The 24018-nt window shown below is 36.0% G+C and overlaps 1 protein-coding gene across 1 annotated transcript in view; it reads right to left on the bottom strand.

The window, feature by feature from the left end:
* Positions 1-259: 259 nt before the first annotated feature.
* The window catches only part of KNTC1 (kinetochore associated 1), a 40591-nt gene continuing 16832 nt past the window's right edge, over positions 260-24018 (bottom strand). The window contains exons 32-64 of the mRNA XM_074607005.1: positions 23434-23503; positions 23291-23358; positions 22430-22722; positions 21590-21762; positions 21299-21396; positions 20176-20317; positions 19183-19239; positions 18512-18675; positions 17858-17962; positions 16857-16985; positions 15999-16115; positions 15479-15588; positions 15026-15236; positions 14214-14303; positions 13687-13858; positions 13206-13264; positions 12859-13075; positions 12261-12334; positions 10812-11022; positions 10595-10704; positions 9902-9951; positions 9433-9511; positions 8626-8744; positions 7672-7807; positions 6624-6719; positions 5714-5770; positions 5184-5238; positions 5041-5104; positions 3864-3993; positions 2734-2823; positions 2032-2177; positions 1050-1140; positions 260-775 (exon numbers count right to left, since the gene is read on the bottom strand). Of these exons, the coding sequence (XP_074463106.1) occupies positions 725-775; positions 1050-1140; positions 2032-2177; positions 2734-2823; positions 3864-3993; positions 5041-5104; positions 5184-5238; positions 5714-5770; positions 6624-6719; positions 7672-7807; positions 8626-8744; positions 9433-9511; positions 9902-9951; positions 10595-10704; positions 10812-11022; positions 12261-12334; positions 12859-13075; positions 13206-13264; positions 13687-13858; positions 14214-14303; positions 15026-15236; positions 15479-15588; positions 15999-16115; positions 16857-16985; positions 17858-17962; positions 18512-18675; positions 19183-19239; positions 20176-20317; positions 21299-21396; positions 21590-21762; positions 22430-22722; positions 23291-23358; positions 23434-23503 (3834 nt within the window). The 3' untranslated portion in view covers positions 260-724. The remainder of the gene's footprint in view (positions 776-1049; positions 1141-2031; positions 2178-2733; positions 2824-3863; positions 3994-5040; positions 5105-5183; positions 5239-5713; positions 5771-6623; positions 6720-7671; positions 7808-8625; positions 8745-9432; positions 9512-9901; positions 9952-10594; positions 10705-10811; positions 11023-12260; positions 12335-12858; positions 13076-13205; positions 13265-13686; positions 13859-14213; positions 14304-15025; positions 15237-15478; positions 15589-15998; positions 16116-16856; positions 16986-17857; positions 17963-18511; positions 18676-19182; positions 19240-20175; positions 20318-21298; positions 21397-21589; positions 21763-22429; positions 22723-23290; positions 23359-23433; positions 23504-24018) is intronic.

Genomic DNA, 24018 nt, shown 5'->3' with positions numbered 1-24018 from the left:
TTCTATTCAAAATAAACCTGCTTTACCTTAGAAAAAGGCCAAGTAGTTCAGCCTGGTGTCTTGGGAACCTTTGGCTGACCGCTATTTCATGCGGTGAAACACGTGCCTATTGCTTTATCCATCTGCAGCCACACAGAAAGAACAAAGTTGAACAGAAAACCTTGGCAAGCAGTCACAGAAGGTTAGTGACTGAGTGGAACACCAGTTTACTGACAATTTCATAATTAAATGGTTTATAGAATACTGTAAGGTCAAAATTGATACGTAAGTCTCTTTATTTGTGCTCACTGTAGTTAAAATTACCATTTGTCTACAAAGTTTATTTTACATGAAGTACACCACTTACAGTTTAAAAAAAAATTGTCACAATTACGCAAGGTTGTGTTTGCGTGCATGAAATATTAAGAGTGATCCTCGCAGCAGACTTAAACATGGAGAAATATAGAAGGAAATAAACTTTAATCCTTCCTAAAATCAAAGCATTGAATATGAACACGACTGTTGAATAGAAACAGGAAATTCTGCTGTAAGTCTAAACTGTTCCAACGGGGATAAGAGCACGGAGAAGAAACAGCCTAGAACAGTTAAAAAAATGCGAAAAGCTCAGGGTAGCTTTTGGTAAAAGAGCATTGGGGTTTTAGTTTAATGTTCACCTGAGCAGTATGAACTCTCAATGCACGGTCCCCATCCTGCCAGCAGAGGGAGAAAAGAGTAAATCAAGGCCTTATCCATGGCCGTTCTGTACACAAGTCTCCTCTGGTCCATCCAGATACATCTGTAAGGTAAGAGAACGATATTACTAGGGCTTAGGAAAACAGGATACAATCTAAGACCCGTCAAAGTACTTGAAAGCATAAGGCTTAGCATGACACTGATTTGGTTTAAGTCAAATTCATTATTTGAATTAATAAAGGGATATTTTATTATATTCAATATATTTTAGTAAAATAAAAGGGCTAACGGCTATTTTTGCTAAAAGTTGAGTGAAAGTCTTGGTTGAGAAAAACAGGAGAAAATCCTGCATGATGTACAAAAGTGATTTCTTTTACCTTCAGAAGATCAGACAATGGTATGTCTACCAGAGCAGGATTTCCACATTTCTCTTGATATTCTTGAATTAGGGCTATTGCATCATGAATGCTGTAGGAGGCAAAAGTTTATTAACTTTGTCAACAAGTTCTCTAAAAAGCCAAGAATTTAGATTTTAGACACTGAAGTATAAAAATAAGGTATGACCCCACATTTTTGAAGTCAGATAGGTCCCATCATTTCCCCATAGACAGAAAGCAAGCCGTGACAAGCCAAGCATTTAACCTGTGGCTGTTAATAAAAATATATACTAGAATTTAAATGGTTATTTGCCGGTTCCTGTCCCATTTTGACTGCAGGCTAACTGGTAACAAAGTGACTTGCAATACTGAGTATTTGGGGTCTGAAATGACAGTTTGCAGCTGTGCAGAATGAGCCTGAGTGCTGGGAGTCGCTGATTGCTGATTGAGAACTGCCCTGCAGCAGGTTCAGCGGCAAGACCCTTTGGTTTATTTAAGTGGAACATAAGAAGTATTTCTAACTCTTGGAAAAACTTAGCAACAAAGCCACTAATTCTTGAGTACGGGTAGTTCATTTATTTATTTTTTTTTAAGAGTGTTCTTACTGCTGAAGCTGTGACTCCATGATGCCACTAAGCTGGATTCATCTGAAGGTAGGGTGAAGTTATTAAATCCGAAAGTATTTGCTTTTTCAGTCAGGTTACTTTTGCTGTTTTAACTGCATTTGATCTGCCTCCCAGCCCAGGCTCAATAAGCCCTTACTTTGGCTTGAATGACACTGTAAAACTCTATCCTAAGTATGTAAAGTAGTGCAGGGAGATTTTTTTTTTATTTTGTTATTTAACTTAGCAATACTTAAAAAATTCTTAGAAACTAAGTGCTAGAAAGTCTCCACAACTTCAAATAAATTAAAAAAAAAAAAAGGAGAGATTCAGTTTCTGTAATTGCTATCAATCACGCATCGCCTGTTTTATTAACTTACCAGTTCTTTTTGGCAAAATAATTTACCAGTTCTTTCATTCGGTGAGTATTCATCAGTTGTTGCTTCAACAGTGGAAAATACTTGGTTTTCAATAATTTTCCATACAGCTTCTTGTTGATGATACTGTCCAAAACTAAAGATCTAATCTGTAGATTTAAGTTTTAGTAATTGAAAAATATTAATATTTTAACATAAAACCCCTACTTTTTAATGAAAAGAGCTCAGACTTTTCTTCCTGGACTCCCATAGGGCAGGATTTTTTAAAATTTTTTTTTTTAGTGGTGTGAAATAGCAGATTTTATGAAAACTAACCTCAGATTCAGATAGGGGAATGAATTAAGAAACTTGCTTCTAGGAAGGCAGCCCAAGGCAAGACAAGAGAGTGCAGTTTCATAAGCCCTTTGGCTTTTTTACTTAAAACATTCATTTAGAAAAATAAAGTAGTGCTGCTGCAAACAGTGCTGTGCTGCAAACAGAGCCTGTAACACAGCACTCGTATGTATGCAAGAAGTTTTTCAGTTGTACAACATTAATAAAAATGCAAAAACCCCTGCAAATGTTGCTATATTTTAGAAGTGTGCATTATGTCAACTAATGCTTGGCAAGATCAGGAGAGAGAGGGCAAGAAAAGGTTCTGTGTACACCTATGTAGCAAAAAAGCCTCTAAGTCAAAGGCAAGCGAAGTAAACTTTATTTATTTACCTGAGAAGCAAATGCCACGACTTCTCCAGTGTTCATGTGTTCATCCACTTGTTGCAGCACAGTCTCTGTGTTACACGTTGATAAGAAACCCTTGCAAAAATAAGTTACAAAACATAAATATTCTGTGAATGATTAAAATAGAAACTCTGCCTTCAGAGCAAGCATTTGATTTATTCAAGAACAATTAATACTTTGAAATTCCAAGAACAATTAATACTTTGAAACAGGATCTGTGCAGTTTGACTGAAACGAGTAGTGCTCATTGCTTCTAACTCTCAGAGGGTATTTTGCTGTAGCTGTTACAGTTTTGGTTTTTTTTTTGACTCATTGCCAGCAGACTAAATGTTTTACACAAATGCTGTAATTTGGGAAAATCTTTCTGAGCTTAACTTTAATGACGGGAAGGCTAAGAATTTAAGATGCATTTATTAGTGCAAGTTTGCTCACGACAAATAAGGGAACAGCCTATAATTCTTCATCTGGGAAAACAATGCAGAGCATAAATTAATGGAAACAGATAAGGAGAGAAAGGAAACTGTCAAGATACACAAATAGTGAGGATACGGCTTTAAGGTAAACGGTTTACATTAGAACTTGGGATGAATATCAAGCATCTTTCTAAGAAGTCGGGACCTTTCAACTCTACGCTTCTCTGGCGTAGGATTCGGTAACTTTTCTTACAACCTGCTGTGAAACGAGTCCACTGGTAGCTTGTCCACAATTATAGATGTTACAACTTCACACTGCTCTAGCGGGTATGTATATGGCTTGGGTTTTGTGTTTGTTTTTTTTTTTTTTAATGGGTTTTAAAGGTGGGATCCCATAAAAGATCCTCAAAGCCGCAAAGGGCAAAGTCATATGACAAAGCTGCTGAGGATGACTTGAAGTCAGCTGGTTTTGCTTTTTAAAAAAAAAAAAAAAAAGAAAAAAGGAAGCGTTCACATGATCCCTTCCAGAGGGACAAATTCAGGGCAATAGCCTCTCTGTGTGGGAAGTGCCAAGCAGCTGTCAGCAGTGCCATATCTAGATAAGATGGGATTATAAATGACCATCTTCCACAGTCTCTGTTGACCATAACATGCTTAAAGACGTTTCCATTGCACAGACAGAACACAAAACTTATTATTTACCTGAATTTGCTGCTCTCGCTTCCCAGACTGAGGAATCAGCAACAGGCATCCCAAAGCAAAAGCTGGAAGGTCCAACTGCGCATATTGTTTAGCTATTCCAATGACATCCAAGTCAGCCAGAACAGGACACCTTCAGAAGATTAGGAGTGAAGTTCTCAGCTATGACATGTACAACTGGATGGCTTAGTACTGTCAACAAAACCACCCTGAGGTTTTTAAGCTAGATAGAACAATGCATTTTTACCTTGCCTTATTTGCAGGAACAGCCAAGCTATGTGAGTTGAAGTTTCACAGAATACAAACGCATGACGATTTTCTACCTTTAAAAAAACCCTATTGAACTCCAGTTTCTCTTTGTAAACACACAAGGCCCTGTTTTGAGGGGAAGCGTTGGCCAACTGCCCAGAGTAATGCTTTGGTACATATGTATATGCACAGTAGTGTAGGCGTGTTCTTCAGCTGGATCCCTTTCCAGTATTTCTTAACTAGCTTTTGATTCAAGTCAGGCTCTCTGAGCCCTGGTTCTTCTCTTGAGCAAGTCAGAGCATTGTGGTGAATCAGACAATGATTTATTGTGCTGCTTTACACTGTAAAGGCAATGCAAAACTGGTTTACCTATAGAATGTTTTGGAACATTAATACCATAGGTTAACCACGTTTATAGATGTGCAGCTATTACATTTTTGTCATGTCAGATTTATTCTGTGTAGGAAAATGAATTCTTTCTCTCTTATACTCTGTGTTAATGTTTTAGGAAATGTGCTATATTTTGGGCAAGAAAAATACAAACTGGACTTTTAGAGTTGACCACGAGTCCTTTAAAACTGTCAGGACAGGCCCAGATATGCCTCATGGGGGCAGCGACTGGACAGATAGATTGGTTTTCAGCAGACTGTGCTGCCGATTCCAAGTCCCAGTTCTGAGAGCAGTTCCCAGTACAGTTTAAACAGCCCAGGTACCAAGTTGTCAACAGTCTGTGGGCGAGCACAGAATTTCTGTTTGGCTACGTGCCCTGATCCTGTCCTTCCCACAAGAGGCAAAAGGTTCTTCCTCATGCCTCAGGTTCCCCAGTTCTCGGAGCTCCTTTGCGTGTTCCAGGGCAGACTGTTGGATGAGAAATTACAAACGGGCATTACCAGTTAAACTAATACAACTGTGGGAGGTACTGTCTACTTACTTGAGCAGAATCACAAAACACTCGCAACATTCCTCTAACTGTTTAGGACTCAGTGGAGATGAAGCTAAGAAATAGAGAAAACATGATAAAGTAAATGTATAACTAAATTACTATACATGTGTGATAGTCAATAACAACCCTACCTGTGACAAATGGTGCCAGAATTACACTTCGCCAAGCTCGACTGAAGCTGGGAATCTGTTGACAACAAGGTTTTAAATAGCCAAACATAGTTGTAAGTAAGTGCATTTTAAAACACAGACATCCTGACCCACTGCAGGTGGAAGAAGCCTGCCAATTTTCTTTTCTTTTTACCCTGTATGAATCATTCTTAGTATTGCTTTCCTCATCTCATAGTCTAAGATTTAGCCATATTTTATATTTTGACTGATGGTAAAATTATTCTGTACAACTTTACAGAACCCTCCAAGTAAGGCGTTTACTGAAGGAACCACAAGTGCAAAATATGCTATTTCAATGCTTAATAACAATACTCATCTGCACGTTGTATTGTCATAAAAATAGTCATTCAAAAAGAATCTTTTCACGCATAACACTTCATGGCACAGATGGCTGCCATTTGCACACACAAAGAAAACACACAAACAGGATGCTAAACCCCTCTTAGGTGAAAAAAAAAAAAAAGATTAGGAGTCACAGAATATTTGCTTACCTCCCACAATGAATGAATCCCAGTAATTTCTGTCAAAACTCTTCTTAGATATTGCATCTGAAAAAAAAATATTTCATTATAAAATGCTACAGTGTTTGAAGACTTGGTGATAATCTACAGAATCGCATTATGCTTGTCTTGTCTGCAGACTCTTAAGGTGCTTCTGTTCCTTTGGGAGGAGTAACTGATGCCTATAGAAATATGATTTACAGTTAAGTAAGTTAAATTATCACAAGCAGTAGAGGCATCTGTTGTCTCAGTAAATACCCAAGACTTCCGGTAGTCTTAATACAACTGGTGCTGAAAAATTTATGATCCCACCTTCTTTGCTATTAGTACCTAAATCTCATTAGATTAAAACTAGTTTCAATACCTGCTCCTGATCTAACCACATTGCCAGGTACATCTGCTATCTCCTTAGGCTGTACGAGTATTACATAAAGTTTGACAATCAGAGGTAATTAAGATTCTGAATAACAAGGCTCAGGATTACCATCATGATAAATACATTTTAGGGGTAATATTTTCATGTGTATGTAATGTATACCCAGATGCACAATTTGCGCATGTGCATATATATATTTACAAACAAAAATATGCATATTATGTGGTAAAAGTATTAATTTATTATCATCGGATTTACTCTTGCCATCTGAAAGGCTTTGTGCCTTTAAAAAAAATAAAGCTAGAACGATTTCAGACCAAAATTCTCAAGCAGTACTGCTGAAACACAAATTTCTCAAAGCTTCATCAGTTCAGTACCTAAGAGCCCAAAGAAACCATGTAAATGTCGATAATTGTTCACAGTAAGTTTGTAGTTTATGTATCTATCACATTCTTTAGAAATCAGTGGATAAAGAAAGCCTTTTCCTCACCTCGCTGCAGAACTTCATGCTTAAGAATTCCTTACCATATTGAAACCAACGAGTTTCTGTAGGAGGCCATTCCACAGTTGGGAATCGTATACTTTGTATTCTAGACTGAGCTCTGTCACCAATCTAACAGCCTAAAGGAGAGCAAGGACACGCCGCGTTTTAATGTACATTCATGATCTTCAAACCTGTATTGCTTGCCAGAGTAATTTTAGATTTTTACAGCATTAGGGGACCTTTAACTCCTGAGAGGCCACAACCAAGCCAATTTCAAAATTATTTTACACGTGAGAGTTAAAACAAAACCAAAAATCCCACCTATATGTGATATTGCTTTATTTTCTACTTGTTAGAAGGCTAAAGCTTTTTCATCTGTCATTTTCAAATTTTAGACTAGCATGTGAATATTTCAACTAAAGAACAGACCACTTCCATTTTATGGTTATAAACCAGAAGTATGACTGTTGAAGCCTCAATAGAATAGTATACTTTTTTTGTCATATACTACTGTCTACCTGGAAATCTCATTTACCTGCCCTTGTCTTCAGGGTTAAGTTAGCTGTTTATAAAACATATCTGGTAACATGAAGTAAGTGTCAAAGTTAAATTCCTAAGCAGAGCAAAACTTAAAACCTATGCCTGACATATTAGATAAGGAAACACAAAGAAACTAATAGCTATTCCAAAGGTGTATAGCTGTTAGCAGTTAATTCAAATTAAGTATGAGGTATGTGTCCAAGCAAGTTCAAAAAAATAAAAAAGGCTTCTGCATCAAACATCTTGCTTTCCAGACAAGAGACAAGGTGTGCGTACACAAAGGTGGGCAAGTACTAGGGAATAATTATGTCATGGGCAGTAGTCAGCAAGTTTGGGGGTTTTTTTGGTCACTTTGAAAGAGGAGACTCTCTGGGGTAACTGCGTATTTGCTTGTATTTTAAATATAATCATGAGTAGCATATCACGAGTAGTGTGTGAAAGGGACAGAGTACGCTGGAGCAACATGTTTAGAAATGCATGTGCTATGTAGAAAGGTGTATGTTTCACACAATGTATAACAGAAAATGACAAAGGATTTAAAAACCATACTGTGGGTTCATGGCTGTGATTCTTCCATAGCCCCTTAATCATTCCTTCCTTAGGACTCTTATGAAATGATTCATAAGTGTATGGAATATTCAAGATTTCAAACTCTGCCAGATAAATGCAGCATTTTAGAAAATACCTGTAAAAAAAAAAAAAAAAAAAACCACCAACAAAACCCATGAGTTAATGATATTTACAGTGATTATTATAACTCACATAATCAAGCTCAGGATAATATTGGAAAACTGTTCTGTTGCTTTAAAAAAAATTAAAAATGTAGATTGTATTTGTTCTTATGAAAGAGATCTTAATGAAGTAAAAAACTTTCTGGTAATTGCTTAGGGAAACTTCATTCACCTGAGCAATAGGCGGCCTGGATCATCTCTAAAGATAAACCAATTACTCCAACTCTTACAGCTAAGATTTCATTCGTGCACAGAGACTGCATATTTACAGAAACCCATTTTGGCATGATTTACTCTGAAAACAGCACTTTCCAGGCCCTAATTCCAGATTACCAGCATATAAATTCTATTCTGGATGTTTTCTAAGGAAGTTAGTTCTACAGATAATTTCAGAGATTTTGGTTCCTCATTTTTGCAGAGGACTATGTCTTTGTAAGATGACCAGTTCTGAACTCTGATGAACAGAATACTATATAGGAGAAAATGCTTCGGTTACTAGACAAGTAACTGCAATCTGTGCAAAAAGGAACAAAATATTTTCCACATAACGTCATACTACTTTCAGGTTTACAAATTAGGACTGTGATGTACTGGACTGCATTACAGTGTAGATAAAAGATCTAATTATACTCTTCAGAAATAGATTTTAAAAGCTCAAAAACCAGATTAGTAAAAAATAATTCTCCAAATATCATATATTTCTTTCCAACGGCTATTAAAAGACCAAGAAAATATCATTATTAAGGAACACCTTCAGGAAAATTCATCTTACTTTACTTTCTCAATGGGTTTCTTGAAGAGTGATTCCACAGTCTTGGTATCTGCCAAGTGGAGCAGACACTTAAGTGCTCTGCTCCTGTGAACAAATGTCAACTGAGTAACACCAATCGGCTGAGAGGGGGGAAAAACAACACAATGAAAAGTCACAACAATTGGCTGAACAACTAGAAAGAAGGTTATATGTGTCTGGCATAATCCTTTCTAAGATTTTTTTTTTTATTAATTTAGTGGAAATATATGCGAAGTAACAGACTGGTTCACATTCAACTTTTATACTAACCAGTTGAAATATTTGTCAACTTCAAAGAATGCTGCTAAACCAGGTGGTTTTCTAGATGTAGGACTATCAATGCAGGTAAGAAAAATATCTGTGATATATAGTATCACAAATAAATACATTTAGTAAGTGTGAAAGACTGAAGGTTAAGGTTCTGTTAAAATATTTTTACCACTCTGCTTTAATTCCACCCAAAGTGAGCCAATGTATTACACCTGCTTAAAGCACATTCTAGAAGACGTTTAATGAAGTTTTTTTTCAGATAATATCAACAATACATTTAGAAAACCCAGAGTTCAAGGGCTGCTCTTGACAGTCAATAGCAAAATTCAATGAACACCACGGTTTTACCCCAAAGGTGGTGGGGAGAAACATAGAGCTCATAGAGATACATAAACTATCCAAAACACAGATACAAAGGCCTTAGGTTGAAGCTCAAACAGTTAAGCAGACAACACTTGATTTCAATAAGAGGTAAAAGTTTCATAACTAGCAAGCTAAAACAAGAATTCAGAAACTTACAGATGCGGCAGATGTTGTAATCGCAAAAAGCAATCTTGAACTGTAGTCCAGAGGGTGTGACTGAAGTAGATAAATAACTCTGCAAAAATATGTTTGTTTTTAATACAAGTACAGCACAGCTACTGAAATACAATGTATCAATATTCATGGAAAGTAAATATATTTCAGTGTCAGAAAGAGATTAAGGATAAGAGAGTCCAAGGATATAGAAAACGAGGAGAAAACCTCCAAATAGCTACTCTTAAGTATGCACTTAAATTTGTAAGTTATTGCCAATGGCATTTCATTGAAGTAAGTCTTTTTCATTGCGTACGTATTTGACGATTCAAAACTGATGTCACCAGAATATAAAAATAAGAACACAACAGTGAGTTCTGACTCACACACAGGTTTCTTGAAAAAGCCAGATATAGTTAAACTTGCAAGTTACCAATAATTCACCATATAATATGTAAGACAACAAACATACCTTCGGAGCACTCCATCTTCCTGTACATCTCCAAGGATTTCCTGAGTTTTCTTTAGAAAGACACGAAAAATCTGGCTGTGAGAGTCTTCTAAATAGTTTGGATAAACAGCCTTGGTTAAACCCTGTCTGAAATGCTGGGCGCCCCTCCTAATGCAGCAAGGAAAGGAATTCTGGTTTTATCAGTCTTTATTTAACTGTGTGCTTGGCCGTCAATGCCATTCCTCAGCCTGCAAACTGGAATGTCAAAGCAGAGGCAACGTCTGCTCCCTGCCCTTTCTCACCCAGCTGTGTGCGGCACAGACAGCAATTCACTCCGTTAGCTAAGCTGCAACAGGAGAGGATTCATTCTCTTTCTGATTCTATAATCAGTGTTTGATGAGGCTAATATATTTATAACTCCTTTAGGCTGGCTACACGACTTTACTGTAGCACCAAAGGTAAGATTTTAATCTCTATACAGAGAGAAGGGAAAGGGTTTCAAATCATTCTCACTAGAGGCAGTGGTGTGCAACAACATTAGAATGGTATTGAAATCGGCAGTAGTCTGAATTCAGATGCATCTTAAACAGATTTATGAGCCCTAAAGGCAAATTGTGCAAAATAACCTTAGTCTTTTGAAAGAGTCATAAAAATATATGTATTTTATGTAATTGGCCGTCTTTCTCCAAAACCAAATCTCCAGCAGTGACTTACTTCTGAGGGCAGTATACTTGAACACAGCCACTTCTCCAGCAGTTTATCCCAAATTTTGTTCATATCCAAACTGTTAATTTCGGCTATCTCCTTGGCTGCCATATGGATATCTAAATAAATAGGTAGAGACAATATACTTACAAACTAGTATTATTTCACTTAGCATTTTCTAAAGAACATCTTTTTGCTCCTTTGAAACTAGATTATGGATACTCACCTGGATAATCTCTGCCAGTTGGATTTTGGATTCTTTGGTCTATACTGTGGTGTTCGTACAGTAAAATGATAAGATTGGCTGGTTTCCCAATGTACTTTAAATGCTCTCCAGTGTTCAACTTATGTGTTATTAGAACATTTTCTGTCGCTGATCGCTTATACTGTATATATAACTTCTTCTGCAGGACTTCCGCTTTTTCGTGTGAATCATCCTTTAGCAAAACACCACAGTTTATATAAAACAACCTCCTTTTACTCAAAAGCACTAGAAAAATCATCTTAATGTTTTATAGTCTAAAACGGTGAACTGGGTAGGACGAGGGGTAACTGTTTCAAACTGGAAGAGGGGAGATTTAGATTAGATATCGGGAAGAAATTCTTTGCTGTGAGGGCGGTGAGCCCCTGGCCCAGGCTGCCCAGAGAAGCTGTGGCTGCCCCATCCCTGGAGGGGTTCAAGGCCAGGTTGGACGGGGCTTGGAGCAACCTGGGCTGGTGGGAGGTGTCCCTGCCCAGGGCAGGGGGTGGCACTGGGTGGGCTTTAAGGTCCTTCCAACCCAAACCATTCTATGATTCTGTGATGCTATGATCTGTTCTACAGATCTTTTTAGAAAAATGTCTACAACTTTTTAGAAGACTCTTTAGAAAAATATCTACAGGTATTCTTTCTGTGAACAGACAGTATTTAACCATGCTGCTCTAGCAAGAAAATATTCTTTTAAAAAAAATTGTAAACAGAGGTATGTTGTGAAAAAGCCAAATAAAATATGAACCACATGCACCAGTGTGTAAAATTAAGACATTTTGAGGTAAGATGGAGAAGAAAAAAGATTTAATATTAAACCTTGGCTGCTAGAATTACAGATTAATTTTGGCACAATTCTATTCAAAGATGTGACTGTATCAGAAAACTACTTAGTTCATTGTGTCTCAAAAACTCCGCAGCAAGCTTGATATTTATAAGTAAGGGTAAGATTCTTATTCACCTTTTCCTACCAAGCATGTAAAAATGAGCCTAAGAATTAGGTCAAAGCAGACTTTCCTTATATATACTACTACGAATAGCTAAGTGGTCTTGGAACTTAAAGCAAAAGTTAATGATGATACTGATCTAACAGCTGGAACAGATTCCAACCCATTCTCCTGCAGCAAGAAAAATGCACACAACAGCAGAAAGAACGAATCTGTCTTCCTTAAAACTGTGTATTTTTTGCCCAGCCTCCAAGAACTGTAAGCCTAATTTTTGGTAGGTTGTGAACAGGAGAACGTTACTGGGCAAAGAGGGTTCTTCTGAGGGGTCACTGACACAGCCACTTCCCCAGAAGAAAGTACTTCCCATATCAGGGTTGGTTAAGGTACAATTTACACACCACTATCCAGAACACCAAAAGACAAAACACTAACATAAGTACCTGACTGTAAAATGACAGTTTTGTAAGTAGTTTACCGTTACCTTAGCTGTAGTATTCTTTAGCCATTTCTCAGCTAGATAGAGACAGAATTTAAATGCCTGAATCTGGTCAGGACCTTTTTTAAAGATAAAAAAGAGGGGAGAAGGAATTAAATAAAGTAAGTTTTAATAAATCCTTTCTACAGTATACAGAATATATATTTTTATTTCAAGGAATTTTTTAAAAAAATTTAGAAGCTATTTAAAATATTAGGAAAGCTCTTGTACCTGAAGAGCAAGAAAATATTATCTATTTGGATTCAGATAACAGAGAAGCTAGCTTAAACTTGGCTGAAGCATTTGCTTTTGCTGGAAAACTTGTCTGAAAATAGTATGAACATATAGAAACTTTAAGCAAGATAACATGGCTTAAAAAGAGAGGAAAAAAGGATTTAATAGTGATGCTGTGTTATAAAATGGTTGTTGTTCTAGCCTACTGTTCAAAATTAGATGTAGGAGACGTGCATTTTTATTCTCCATTCCCTAGGTTTTATCCAAGAATACTGAACAAATATCTGGTTACAGGCCAGCTTTTTTTTGCTCAAACCTATTCTCCTCCTCCCATTACTTCACTCCTCAAGTCATCGCGTATGCACCTTACCTGTTGGAAATTCTTGTGCAATCTTGTGAGCTGTAGCTACAGCCCACTCTGGATTAATTATGGACAGCAGATATGACTGAATCGTTTGCACAGTTTTAGTCGTTTCCTTGTTAACTACTGATGTATATCCTGTGTTTCTCATTTCAAATATTTTTGGTTTCAATTTTTTTTCAAAGACATGCTGAGCTGCAGACATGTGTAAGATATCCAGTGAAACCTAGAAAAATTAAAGTAGATTAAGAGTTGTCAGAAGCTCTATACTCATGCAAAAAACCTCATGAGATCTCTCTTTTGTGGGGGGTAAAAAGGATAATTTTGAAATAAATCTTTTCAAGACGATACTTTACCTTCATTAGTTTGGAAATCAATAGAAGTGTTGGGAAGGATTCCTCGCTGAGCTCTGCAGCTGAAAGGAGGAAAAAAAGCTGTCTGTAATAGTATCACAGTCCACCTGTAGCTTTCTTTATGAAATGAAGCACTTTCAGTTTATTGTTAGACACAGACATCCATTGGCAGAGAAAGAATGTAATCTTAATTATTGACACTGGCCTGGGAAGTGGGATATATGGATTGGTCTTTGAGAGGTCCTAAGAAAAGAATTTGAGGACAGAATTCTGCATTGTATCTATCATCTCAGCTCCACTGAAAGCCAGCGACCTCACCAGTAGCAATTTGGGAGCACAAGTGCTTTCAGAAGCACGTGGGATCAAAACTGCATTAAGAAAGAATTATAATTAATATAAAATATATGCTGTAGAACTTTAAAGTTCACAGATAGCAGAGAAAGGGAACCATACATATATCTAGCCATAAAAACACTGAACGTACATATAATGTTCCAGAAACATCGTGCAGTTCTAAAGAATATCAGATGAAAGGGCAGTCTGGTTTGAGCAGCTGGAGATAAGGGAATCGCGTGCTCTAAAACATATTGGTGTTCTAGGTCTACAGGTGGAGAAATTCTTTTATAAGATTCCAGATGTTTGAGGAGGCTCAAAGCCTAGGGGGAAGAAATAAAATAAATACAATAAAAAAGCAAGGAAAAAGCAAAAAAAAAAAAAAGCCACAAGACAACTGTATTTCTCCCTGCCCTGCCAGTAAACACGTCTAAGTCCTGGCGACATCTGTTTTTTTTGGTAGAGTTGGTACATATCTGTAGAGTTTTTATCCCTGCTATGAGCCATTGCTGAGAAACAGCTAGAGATCTCTGTTCCTTGAATGTTATTTTCTGAATGAGAGCTGTGTAGACAGAATAATTCAACTAATTTCAATGGTCTCTTGAATAACTACACTCATAAATAGACAAAACAATACAGATGCCATTAGCAAGGTAACAGCAACATATTTGGATGTACCTGATTCAGATGGATACTGGTGTTCTCTTCATCAGCGTTTTGCATCACTTTCAGGACAATTTCTATAGTTTCATAGTCATAAGGATCAAGCTGTTCAAAATAACAATCTATTTTATAAGTTCTTATATGATTTGTCTTATAAAAACATAAAACTTAGTTAACTTTTAACAATTTTAATACCAACTATATTGACATAACACTGAAGAAACAGCATAAGCATCATGACATACTTTTTAAAAAAAATAAAAATACTTCCACTTCATAGTCCTAAATCCTAAAAAAATTGTCAGAATATTGCAGAAAGGCCAAACATGAAGTGATGAAAATAATAATTAAAAAAAAAAAAAACAAACCACAAAACCAAACTCCCCCCCAAACCCTAATAACTAAAACCCAACTAAACAAAAGACCCAAAGATATAATTTTTTTCCCCCCATCTATTTTTAACATAGCACTTTGAAATATTTCCAGTATGCTATGATTTTTAGAAGTGACTCTTTTGTTTGATTATTTTCTGGTTGTTTTTTAAGGGAAGTTGGGAAGAAATACTCTACCTGTCTTTAAAGATAATTAGATATGTTGTTCTATTGTTTTTTCTAGAGAAGTAGAAAGCTGAAACTTAACATTTATGTTCCTTTAGCAAAACTGGAAAAAAATAACCTTTTCAAATTTCTGTGGAATTATTAATCTGCCATTCAAGTGACATGCAGGATTTGAGACTAGATGCATACCACAGGGATTCTTTTTGCTTGTTTTGATGTGTTGGTTTTTTGTTTTGTCTTCTTTATTTTTTTTTTTTTTTTTTTTTTTACCTTGTACAATATTCCACTGAGGCTAGCAACCAGGTCGCTCGTGCTTTTCAGCAGAGGAATTATTTCTAGTGCTTTAGCTAGTAACGTGGAATGAGGTTGCTTCTCACTGTGTTCTGCAGAGTCATCTTCAACATGATTTGTATTAGCATTCTGGAGAAGAAGTGTTTCAATGCAAAGCTGCAGTGCGTCATCACTGTCCAGCATGAAAGTACTAGAAGAGGACAGAATGTTATTTTGTCTGTGACCTTTGGTGTCATCAAGGTGCTTATTTCCTTATGAATAAATTCACCAGAGATCAATACGTATTCTGAGTAATACTTTTTTTAATAAAGAAAAAATAAATCAAAGTATTTGCATATTACATTAATTAGGATCTATTTAGACTAAAATAGATTTTAGTAGGCATGGTTATTACAGCAACAATTAACATAATTGATTTGCTTCAGTTATTACCTGCAGTAATTCAATATAAGATCTGTGTCTACTTTTGGATTTTGTACCAGCGTTCTTATGAGTTCCTTCTTCCTTATTGGTGGTTGTCTAAATACAGTCTCGAAAGAAATCTACAGATAAATAAACATTTTATCTTCTTTGGGAAGAAGTCCTTTAGACAATATCAAGACTAATTCCTTATCTAGTCAACCTTCTATGTTTTCTTTTGCTTCAATACAGAGATTTTCAGAGCAGGAAAAAGCAGTGCATTTATTTGCTATGCCCTGTGCCAAATAATACTTAAGCACTTAAAAATTCCTTTATAGCACCTTCAGTTATTGAATTTCTCAGTTTCTGTGGCTTATTTAAGCAGACAAGCAAAGTGAAAAATTAAAAACAAACCCCCAACTTTCCTTACATTTGAATAGAAAATCTGTCTAAAAATCACCATAAATCTCACAAGATACTGACATTTACTCATTTAAAAAAAACCTAAAAGAAATTTTAAAAAAAAAAAATAAAAAAAAAAAATCAAACTTACACCAAATTTACCAAGTTGGATACCCCATTCTGCATCGGTAACCAATTCTTGGAATTTGCTTTTTTCTTTTGCTTCACCACATAGGTTAGCAAGCTGCACTCCAACCAGAGCTACTGCCTAAAAGGAATGAGAAGGGAAGTGAATAGAAGGATAATAAATAATCTGTAAACTGGGAATCCTAAAGTCTAAATCCTCAGAGGAACTTAAAATGATTCATAGATAATCACACAACTATGTAAAATGAAAACAAACCTCACAGAAGGTAGTATCAGGATTACCCCACCTCCTGAGTTGGCAGTTCAAAGCTACTTTAAAACTGAGTTTCCTTCTCGAAAATATTCTGTTAGTATTGTACTAGTGAAACTAATAAAAAAGGTATTTTTTAGACATCATCTTTTCTCCAAATTTATGTCACTCTCCCCACTTCTTTGTTATGCTTTACTTCCCTTCTTCCTTTGTATTTTAATAGATTTATTTATTCCATTCTTGACAAACTGCTGTCAGAGAACAATTTCTCCAAAATATGATGTAGGTATAAATTATGATGGGACCTCAAATAAACAATTTCAAGCTTTGGAATAAGTCAGGATGAGGTAATCTTATGCTTGGACTTCCATCACACTAACTATTCACAGCACCTGCCTGTGCACAGTCTCGCACTGTGGTAAAGAGAGGGAGCTTCTCTCCCGGTGGTGCCCTGAATGAGGCATTTGTTCAAACAGCTATAACCTTAACAGTGGCAAAATATTGCACTTCCATATGATACTGCCAACGTCTTTTTTTTTTTTTTTTTTTTTTTTAAAGAAACTCTTTAACATTCTCTATTTGCTGAAGTAATACACTGCCTTGTGAACTTACCAAAACTTTTCTGTAATTTTGCCATGTGTTGTTCAGGACATCCCACAGCTTATTGAACACATCTTCCTTGGGCAAAATTGTGCAATATCCCAATGCCAGGTTCTGATCTATGAAACGACAGCTGAATACCTGTGGTTTAGGAAAGAAAAAAAAGGTATAAACTTTAGGAATTTATTTTAGTAGGTCTCTGTATAAAGTATAGCACATAAAAAGTACTCTGTAATTTAGACGTGGATTGGGCCTCCAAGTTGGGGGGGGGGGGAGGGAAAGAATAAAAATGCATTTCAGGTTTTAGAACTTAAAATCTAAATATACTGAAGCCAGTCTAAAAGTAACTCCCCTTAATCTAAAACTGACTTAGAAGATGGTATATTGCAGATTTTGCAAATAGTTTGTTTTTTTTTTTTAAAAAAGCTCCCCTCAGTTAGAAGTCTACAAATCTAAAATGAAACCAGGATTGAAAATGAGATAGCGAATGCCTACAGATGGTAGAGGCCTTTATTATAATTCAGGAGTCCTTAAAGGATTCCACAAAGATGAAGCTCCCACCGTACCTAACCTTTCAGGCAGATCAACTGGTGTATGATCAAAGAGCCATAGTCCGTAAGAGGCTCAAATATGCCAGGGCTACAACATGTGGCTGCCAGCGAGGTGGTGTCAGCTCAAAGGCTGTTCAGAAACACATGCTCCAGCTCCAGCAGGAAGCCGGGCAGCTGGGGCTGGAGAGGCCAACACTGTCAGACCACCCACCCTTGCCCCATTCTGCGACTGAGACACAAGGCTGTGGAACCCAATTCCTCCCCACCAGCGCAAGTGTCAGTACTTTCTTTCACCTTCTCGATGGTTTTCCAAGGTGCGTGATTTTTCCAGAATGTGTGGGTTTCACAGTGTTTGGCCACAGGACAATTTCAGAATGGGTTTTTGTAATAGAATGGGTAGCCCCTTTCTTGATAGAGCAGAAGAAAGGGGGCTCACTCTTTCCCTTTTCAGAGGATTCTTACCTTGTGTAGTAAGGTCCGGATAATGGTCATAGTTACTGAAGTATACTTCTGTTTCAGAGCAATGAGAAAGCTTTTGGTTTCAGCTAGCACGTGGCCATCATGTAGCTATTATGGAAAAGAAACAGTCAGCACACGATAAAAATAAATTCTAAGCCTTCAACTTCTCTTGTCGTTCATAGCATAATAGGAGGTACTATAGTAATTGTATTTTCAGATTTAAATAAGGTCTTATGACGATCTCTTCTACGTAGAAAAAGGATTTCTGTTTCCAAGCGCTTTTGAATTGAGGAGTGTTTCTTGAATATTCTACTTCCAACTTTTCTCATACTAACCAATGATAAAACAATGTGAAAGAACATAATAAACTATCATTAACATTCATTTTATCCCTGGCCTCCCTGCAGAGACTTAGAAGTTTTGTTCTGAACATACTTTGCAAAGAGTAACAAAGGACTGTGAGAAATAGGGAAGAAACTACCAGCTCCTTTCACAAAGTGACTCAACATCTGATCAAGTGGTACTAATTTCTCAAATGTCGTGGCCATAGCCTCTCCCAGACCTATCAAATTCTTATATAAGTACTCTAAAGCTGTTAATAGTTTTCATACGTATGGGATTTACTCTCAGCAAAATTCAGCATCATCTTTGCCATACCTTTTCGCTCAGAGAGAAATCCATGTTGTTTGATACACCATGTTGAAGACAGGATCCAAATGAATTGACTATTAGCCGCAAAGCTAACTCGCACTGACTGCACTCCATGAGGTTCTGTAGCATTGCACACATGGGAGTTCTAACTGGTAGCAGAAGGTTCTGTCCTGTCATGCATTTTGAAAACAAACGACCCCAGAAAATAATCAGTATATCAAGCATATTGTTCTTGGAATTAATATCAGAGCAGTTTCTCTTTTTTTTTCTCATTAAATTTATGATGCAAGATCAGCCTTAGCTCCCTTTGAAACCTTAAATTTTCAGGGCTTTTAATTTAATACAGACTCCCATTTTAGTTCAAAAACCAGAATTCAGTCATCTTCTTGGGAAGGCTTTAATGGATCCTAGCTCATAGTGGTAGAACTTCTGTACTGAAATACAGGCTCTGACAACATGCCCAAAATCACACGACTGAATGGTAGAAATTACGATCCAAACTGGTGTCTTTGTGCTGAACCAAGCAATCCCCCTAGCATATGGCTTTAAGTGGAACATCTAGGCACCTATTTAAAAAAACTATGAGTTAGTCATGCTTGTGTAGGCTTAATTTAAACCTCATGTTTTCTAGTGGTCTTGTTTATACATTTAGCATGGTGAATCTGCCGTCATGGTACCTTTAGTAAATGCGCAGTTTGCCAGGCTTGTAGAGTCCAAAGGATACAGCTTGTTCTCTGAAAGACAGACAAATACGCATCAGCAGCGTGCCAAGATCTCAGCAACACTAAGCAGCCTGTAAGTATCTTAAAAATACTATACTTCAGGGACTGTACATAAATAAAGACACATGAACTCTAAGAGCCAGGACTGGTATTTTTTTACTGTGCCTAATCAGAAGTTATTTTATAGGAGAGAATATTTTTTTGAACACACAGAGGAATACAAACTAACAATTTTCAGTAACTACTTTGTGTGTAAACCCTTTTGTCTTCATGAGACAGTCGACATGAACACTTCATCTGTGAAGGTAACAAATCTGTTCAAATCAATCAAATGAGCATATCCTTTATAGGTAGCTTTAGCACTGTACAACAGTATTTGCAATTACATGCTTTTTAATACACCAATGACACATTAGGAAAGAAAACATTTACGTCAAGAAGTATTAAAAAGAAATAATTCTTAAATATTCAGTGCTTCTTTTACAGAGCTGAAAGTGTTGTTTTTCAGCACCTACAACATTGTAGAGTTCTGTTTATAATACTTGAAATTTTCAAAAAGTTATGTCTATCTACAATGGTACGTAATACAAGGACAATAATTTTAGAATAAGATAAAATTCATCTTGATAAAACCCTGTCTCCATTAGTGGCTACCGGAAGATGTCTAGAGAAGATAAGAACAGGGCAAGTTTATCGTAACGCTTCTCCAGAGCATTTTCCACGTCTTCAGGTACTTGTCATTAAGATTCTTCCTGAACCAGAACTAAAACCAAAGTCATCTTTATATTCTATACCCCCTGTAACAGATATTTTTTTCATGAGTTTGCCTAATTGAGATTTCCGAGGTGATAATTTTCACACATGTGCTGAATTATTTATATTCCTAGATAAAAATCAACATGAAATACAACTTGTATATTGACTCAATGTTCAGGAAAGCAAGTTTACCACAAACAGGCAGAAGAGAAGAAGTAGTTTCATATGCAACTGGAAGAGCTATCTGTGGATCAAGAACTACCCCATCCTCATTAAAGAAGTCGTCATAAGTCCACTCTTCATAAGGATCTCTATCTCCTCCAAAAGATGTTGTCTGAGTAAGAATATTGTCAAAACAACACACATTAAAAACAAAAGCTAATAGGTCTACTAACAAAGTGTTGCAAGCGATTCCAGTTTTTGCATACAGGATTAGAACATGATCTTCTATTTGAAAATGGATTTTATTATGCTACTTTTTGTTAAGTGGCCAGTGGCTTTAAACACTTTTCCTACTTAGAGTGGCCACATTTCTCTTTAATGTTGCAGTTATTTAGTTGTACAGCCAAAATGCATTCTTAATTAATTTAATGGAGGCTTTCAAAAACATTCTTGGCAAAATATTACAAGCAAATATTTTTCAAGTGGATCATGTTTTAGAAAAAATAACATTCAGTTCATAAATACGCTTGCCGAGCCACTTTGGTCTATTCCACTCAAACTGTAAGAGCCCATTCATTTCAAGTAGCCTAAAGCACTGCTTGACCTGAACAAAAAACAAAGATGCTATTCAAGAACTTAAAGTTCTTAAAGTTTTACAAAACTGTTGGCAATGCCTTCACATAATACATGCACTTAAAAAAAAAAAAAAAAAAAAAAATCAAACTCTCCCTGCCATATTTTACCTACCAAAAAAAACCAAAACAAACAAGCTTTTTTAAAGTCAGCTCCCTACGCTCTCTAGCAGTTCTAGAGCAGCTATTCAATAAAATCAGTAATATTTTCAGTCATATTAGAGGGATTTACTATACTGAAACGTAGGTGGAATATGCTACTTGTGCTTGTGCCATAGCTGCACTGCTTTTAGTACTCAAATCAGTTTACTCTTTATGCTGAAGTACACACGTATTCAGGGAAATTTTTATTTGTAGAGCTGCGTGGGTTTTTTTTTGTTTTTTGCTTTTTAAACCAACCGATTAAATATGTCTGGAGAAATGGGAGGAAAAAAAGAATAATGTATGTACAGTTAACACTAGTCAGTCAATCAAGACGTTACATATACTAAAAAAATAATATTTAAATTAGCAGAAGATACCTTTGCTGTAAATCCATAATTTTCTATTTGGCACTGTCTGTAAATTTCCTTGGCAGCCAATGTATATTTACATAGTTCCAGACAATCTAATAGCAAATCTGTAGAAATATTAAGATCATTAGCATACTATGAATGGAAGGTTCACATGTCCTATTAAAAGGAAACAATTTTTTGCAGAACCTATTTTTACAGAGGCATATGTAGAAATTAACTTTGTTTTCATGTTTATTAAATATTTTTTGGAAAGTTGGATTCCCAACTTGAACACAAATAAATGATAACTGTAATTACCTGGACTACATGCTGTAGCTGCTTGGCAAGCCATTTCATAGATCACCGCTGGAAGATTCATATCTTTAGGAGTGATCATTGGAACATCACCTCCCAACATATGACAAAGCTTTTGACATACTGAAAACAGCAGCTTCCCTGTTTTTTCATTACAGTGATTTTCATAGAACTCTCTATTGAAAAAAAGGATGTTAAAAATAAATAGTCCTTAGGGCTTTTCCTTAAGGCCTGTACTAATTATTTAATTCTCTTACTTATTTCACTTCTATGACTCCACTATATGCAACTAAAACTTCTGTGACTCAAGTGAAAAAGTACAATGCAGTTTACCTTAGTGATATGTACTGAAGCACATAGAACACGTTAACAATAAGAAATATATTTAACATTTTCATCTCATCTCTTTTTGGGGAGGTGGTAGTAAGTTTAAATTACCTGACAACCTAAGCATAAGGCAGAGACCAGCTAGAAACCAGGACGTGGTACGTACAATCAATACAATAGTTTTCTTCTATCTGTGTAAGCCGATGTCTCATAATGGTTACTTTATATTGTACCTTAATTAACTCTCACTATAAAACTGTAGGGAATCTTTTTACTTAGTAATCATGTTAGGGCAAAAACCAATGGCAATTTTCAGACAATACACTTAACTCTATACACAATGTTGTATACAAGCAATATAAGCATATTGCTTAAACACTCAGTTTTAGAAAAAAAATAAATAAAACAAACCCACCCCTCTCCTTTGCTCTACATCTACTTACTTCTGCAAAGTATCAGAAATAGTACAGAAAAGGCCATTAAAAGTTATAAACTTGAAAGCCTCTGCACTTTTACCTGCATATTTTTATTGTGTCTTCAACTTTTCCAGCATCTAGTGCTCTCAAGGCCAGTTTTTCTCCCAGTTCTTGCTCCGACCTTTGCAGGAGCAAAGCCAGTCTATACAATCTTGATTCAGTAGAGCGGTTCTTGGTTTTACCATCTTCTGAATTACAATTAATTGTTTGCACTTTTCTAGACTTTGACAGAGATCTGACAGTTTCATAAGCTTTTATATGCTCCTCAAGAAGCCTAGACATCAGTGAAGGATTCCTAAATTCTTCAACTGAAAGAAAGATATCAAAATCTTCCTGCAAAAAAAAAAAGTATTATAAATTTGTATTCACGCGACTTACTTTAAAAATGTTGTGGGTTTTTTTTTTGGTTAAAGTATTTTTATTTCTTGTTTCATTCTGAGGAATACTTTCAGTACAAAACTGACTTTACTAGTTTCTACCAATTACTGATTTATGTAGTAAATTAGAGAATTTTGCTAGGCAGTAGGTAAGCAAAATAAAAAAGCCTGAAGGGTACAGCATGCTCAAATGCTGTATTAAATAATTGAAGCTTGCAAACTATAATAAGAGCTTAATAAAATATTATAGTACTCTATCATGAGATCTTTGAAGTGTTTGCAATTAAGACTTTTAGAACAGTATCTAATTTTTTGGTTTAAATGGACAACTGAGTTCTAGTATTTGGGAACTTTTCCAGCCATTATTTAAATTGCTATATTAGCCCTAGTATCTCTTTGAAGTCAATATTAAAAACAACCTTTGCGTTGCAAATACAATTAATTTTTAATATCTTCCATGTTATAAGAACAACTGATTTACTGTAGTTATTCCAAAAGTGGTTTGAAACTATAACGATACCCACCTGCAGGGCAGCAAGTGTTTCAAACATTTTTAGGTTTGCTTCACATTCATCTTTCTTCAGAGGATTGTCTGTTGGAGGAGAAAAACAGTTACTTCCTGACTCCATTTACAAACAAAAGGTGAGATTTTTAAGTTGTAGCTTACCTTTTTGAATGCTGAACAAGAATTTAAGGATTTCCACGACTGTCTTAGTCATAAACATTTGTGTTCTGTGCTGCAGGAAAGGAAGGAGTTAATGTTTTCGTTTGTGAAAAGTGTGAGGGTTGAGTGACCCTCAGGCTTTTACTCTATTAAAATACTATGCAATGCTCTACAAACCTCTTAAGCAACAATTCTCAAGTCTAAGATACAACTAGTTGAAAAGCAAGGGAAGAGAAAGTTATTGTAAACAGGCACCCTTTATAGAAATAGCCGTGATAGATATGTACTTCACACAGTGTGTGAGCTCTCACAGAAGTTTTGAAAACATCCACCCTTCTCCCTTTGCTCTTCCTTCTGTTGCCCAGAGTAACTCCCTAAAATAGCTCTTAACAAAAATTCTTTTCTGTGGTTGCAAGACAATTATGTGTGTTATCAACTGTGAAGCTTCAACTCACTTTGGTGCGTGGCAAAGCCATGCCTACAGTTTTTAAGATAGATGTTTTCCAAGAAGAACTGGAAAATATGTAGAACTAGAGGTATAATAACACAGCAGGATTTATAAATTATTAATTGAATTCAGATAGCCAT

Source organism: Larus michahellis, chromosome 13 (assembly GCF_964199755.1).
Source record: "Larus michahellis chromosome 13, bLarMic1.1, whole genome shotgun sequence".
NCBI lineage: Eukaryota > Metazoa > Chordata > Aves > Charadriiformes > Laridae > Larus > Larus michahellis.
The sequence above is the reverse complement of the archived record's forward strand: the minus strand, read 5'-3'. Positions and strand labels throughout refer to the sequence as shown.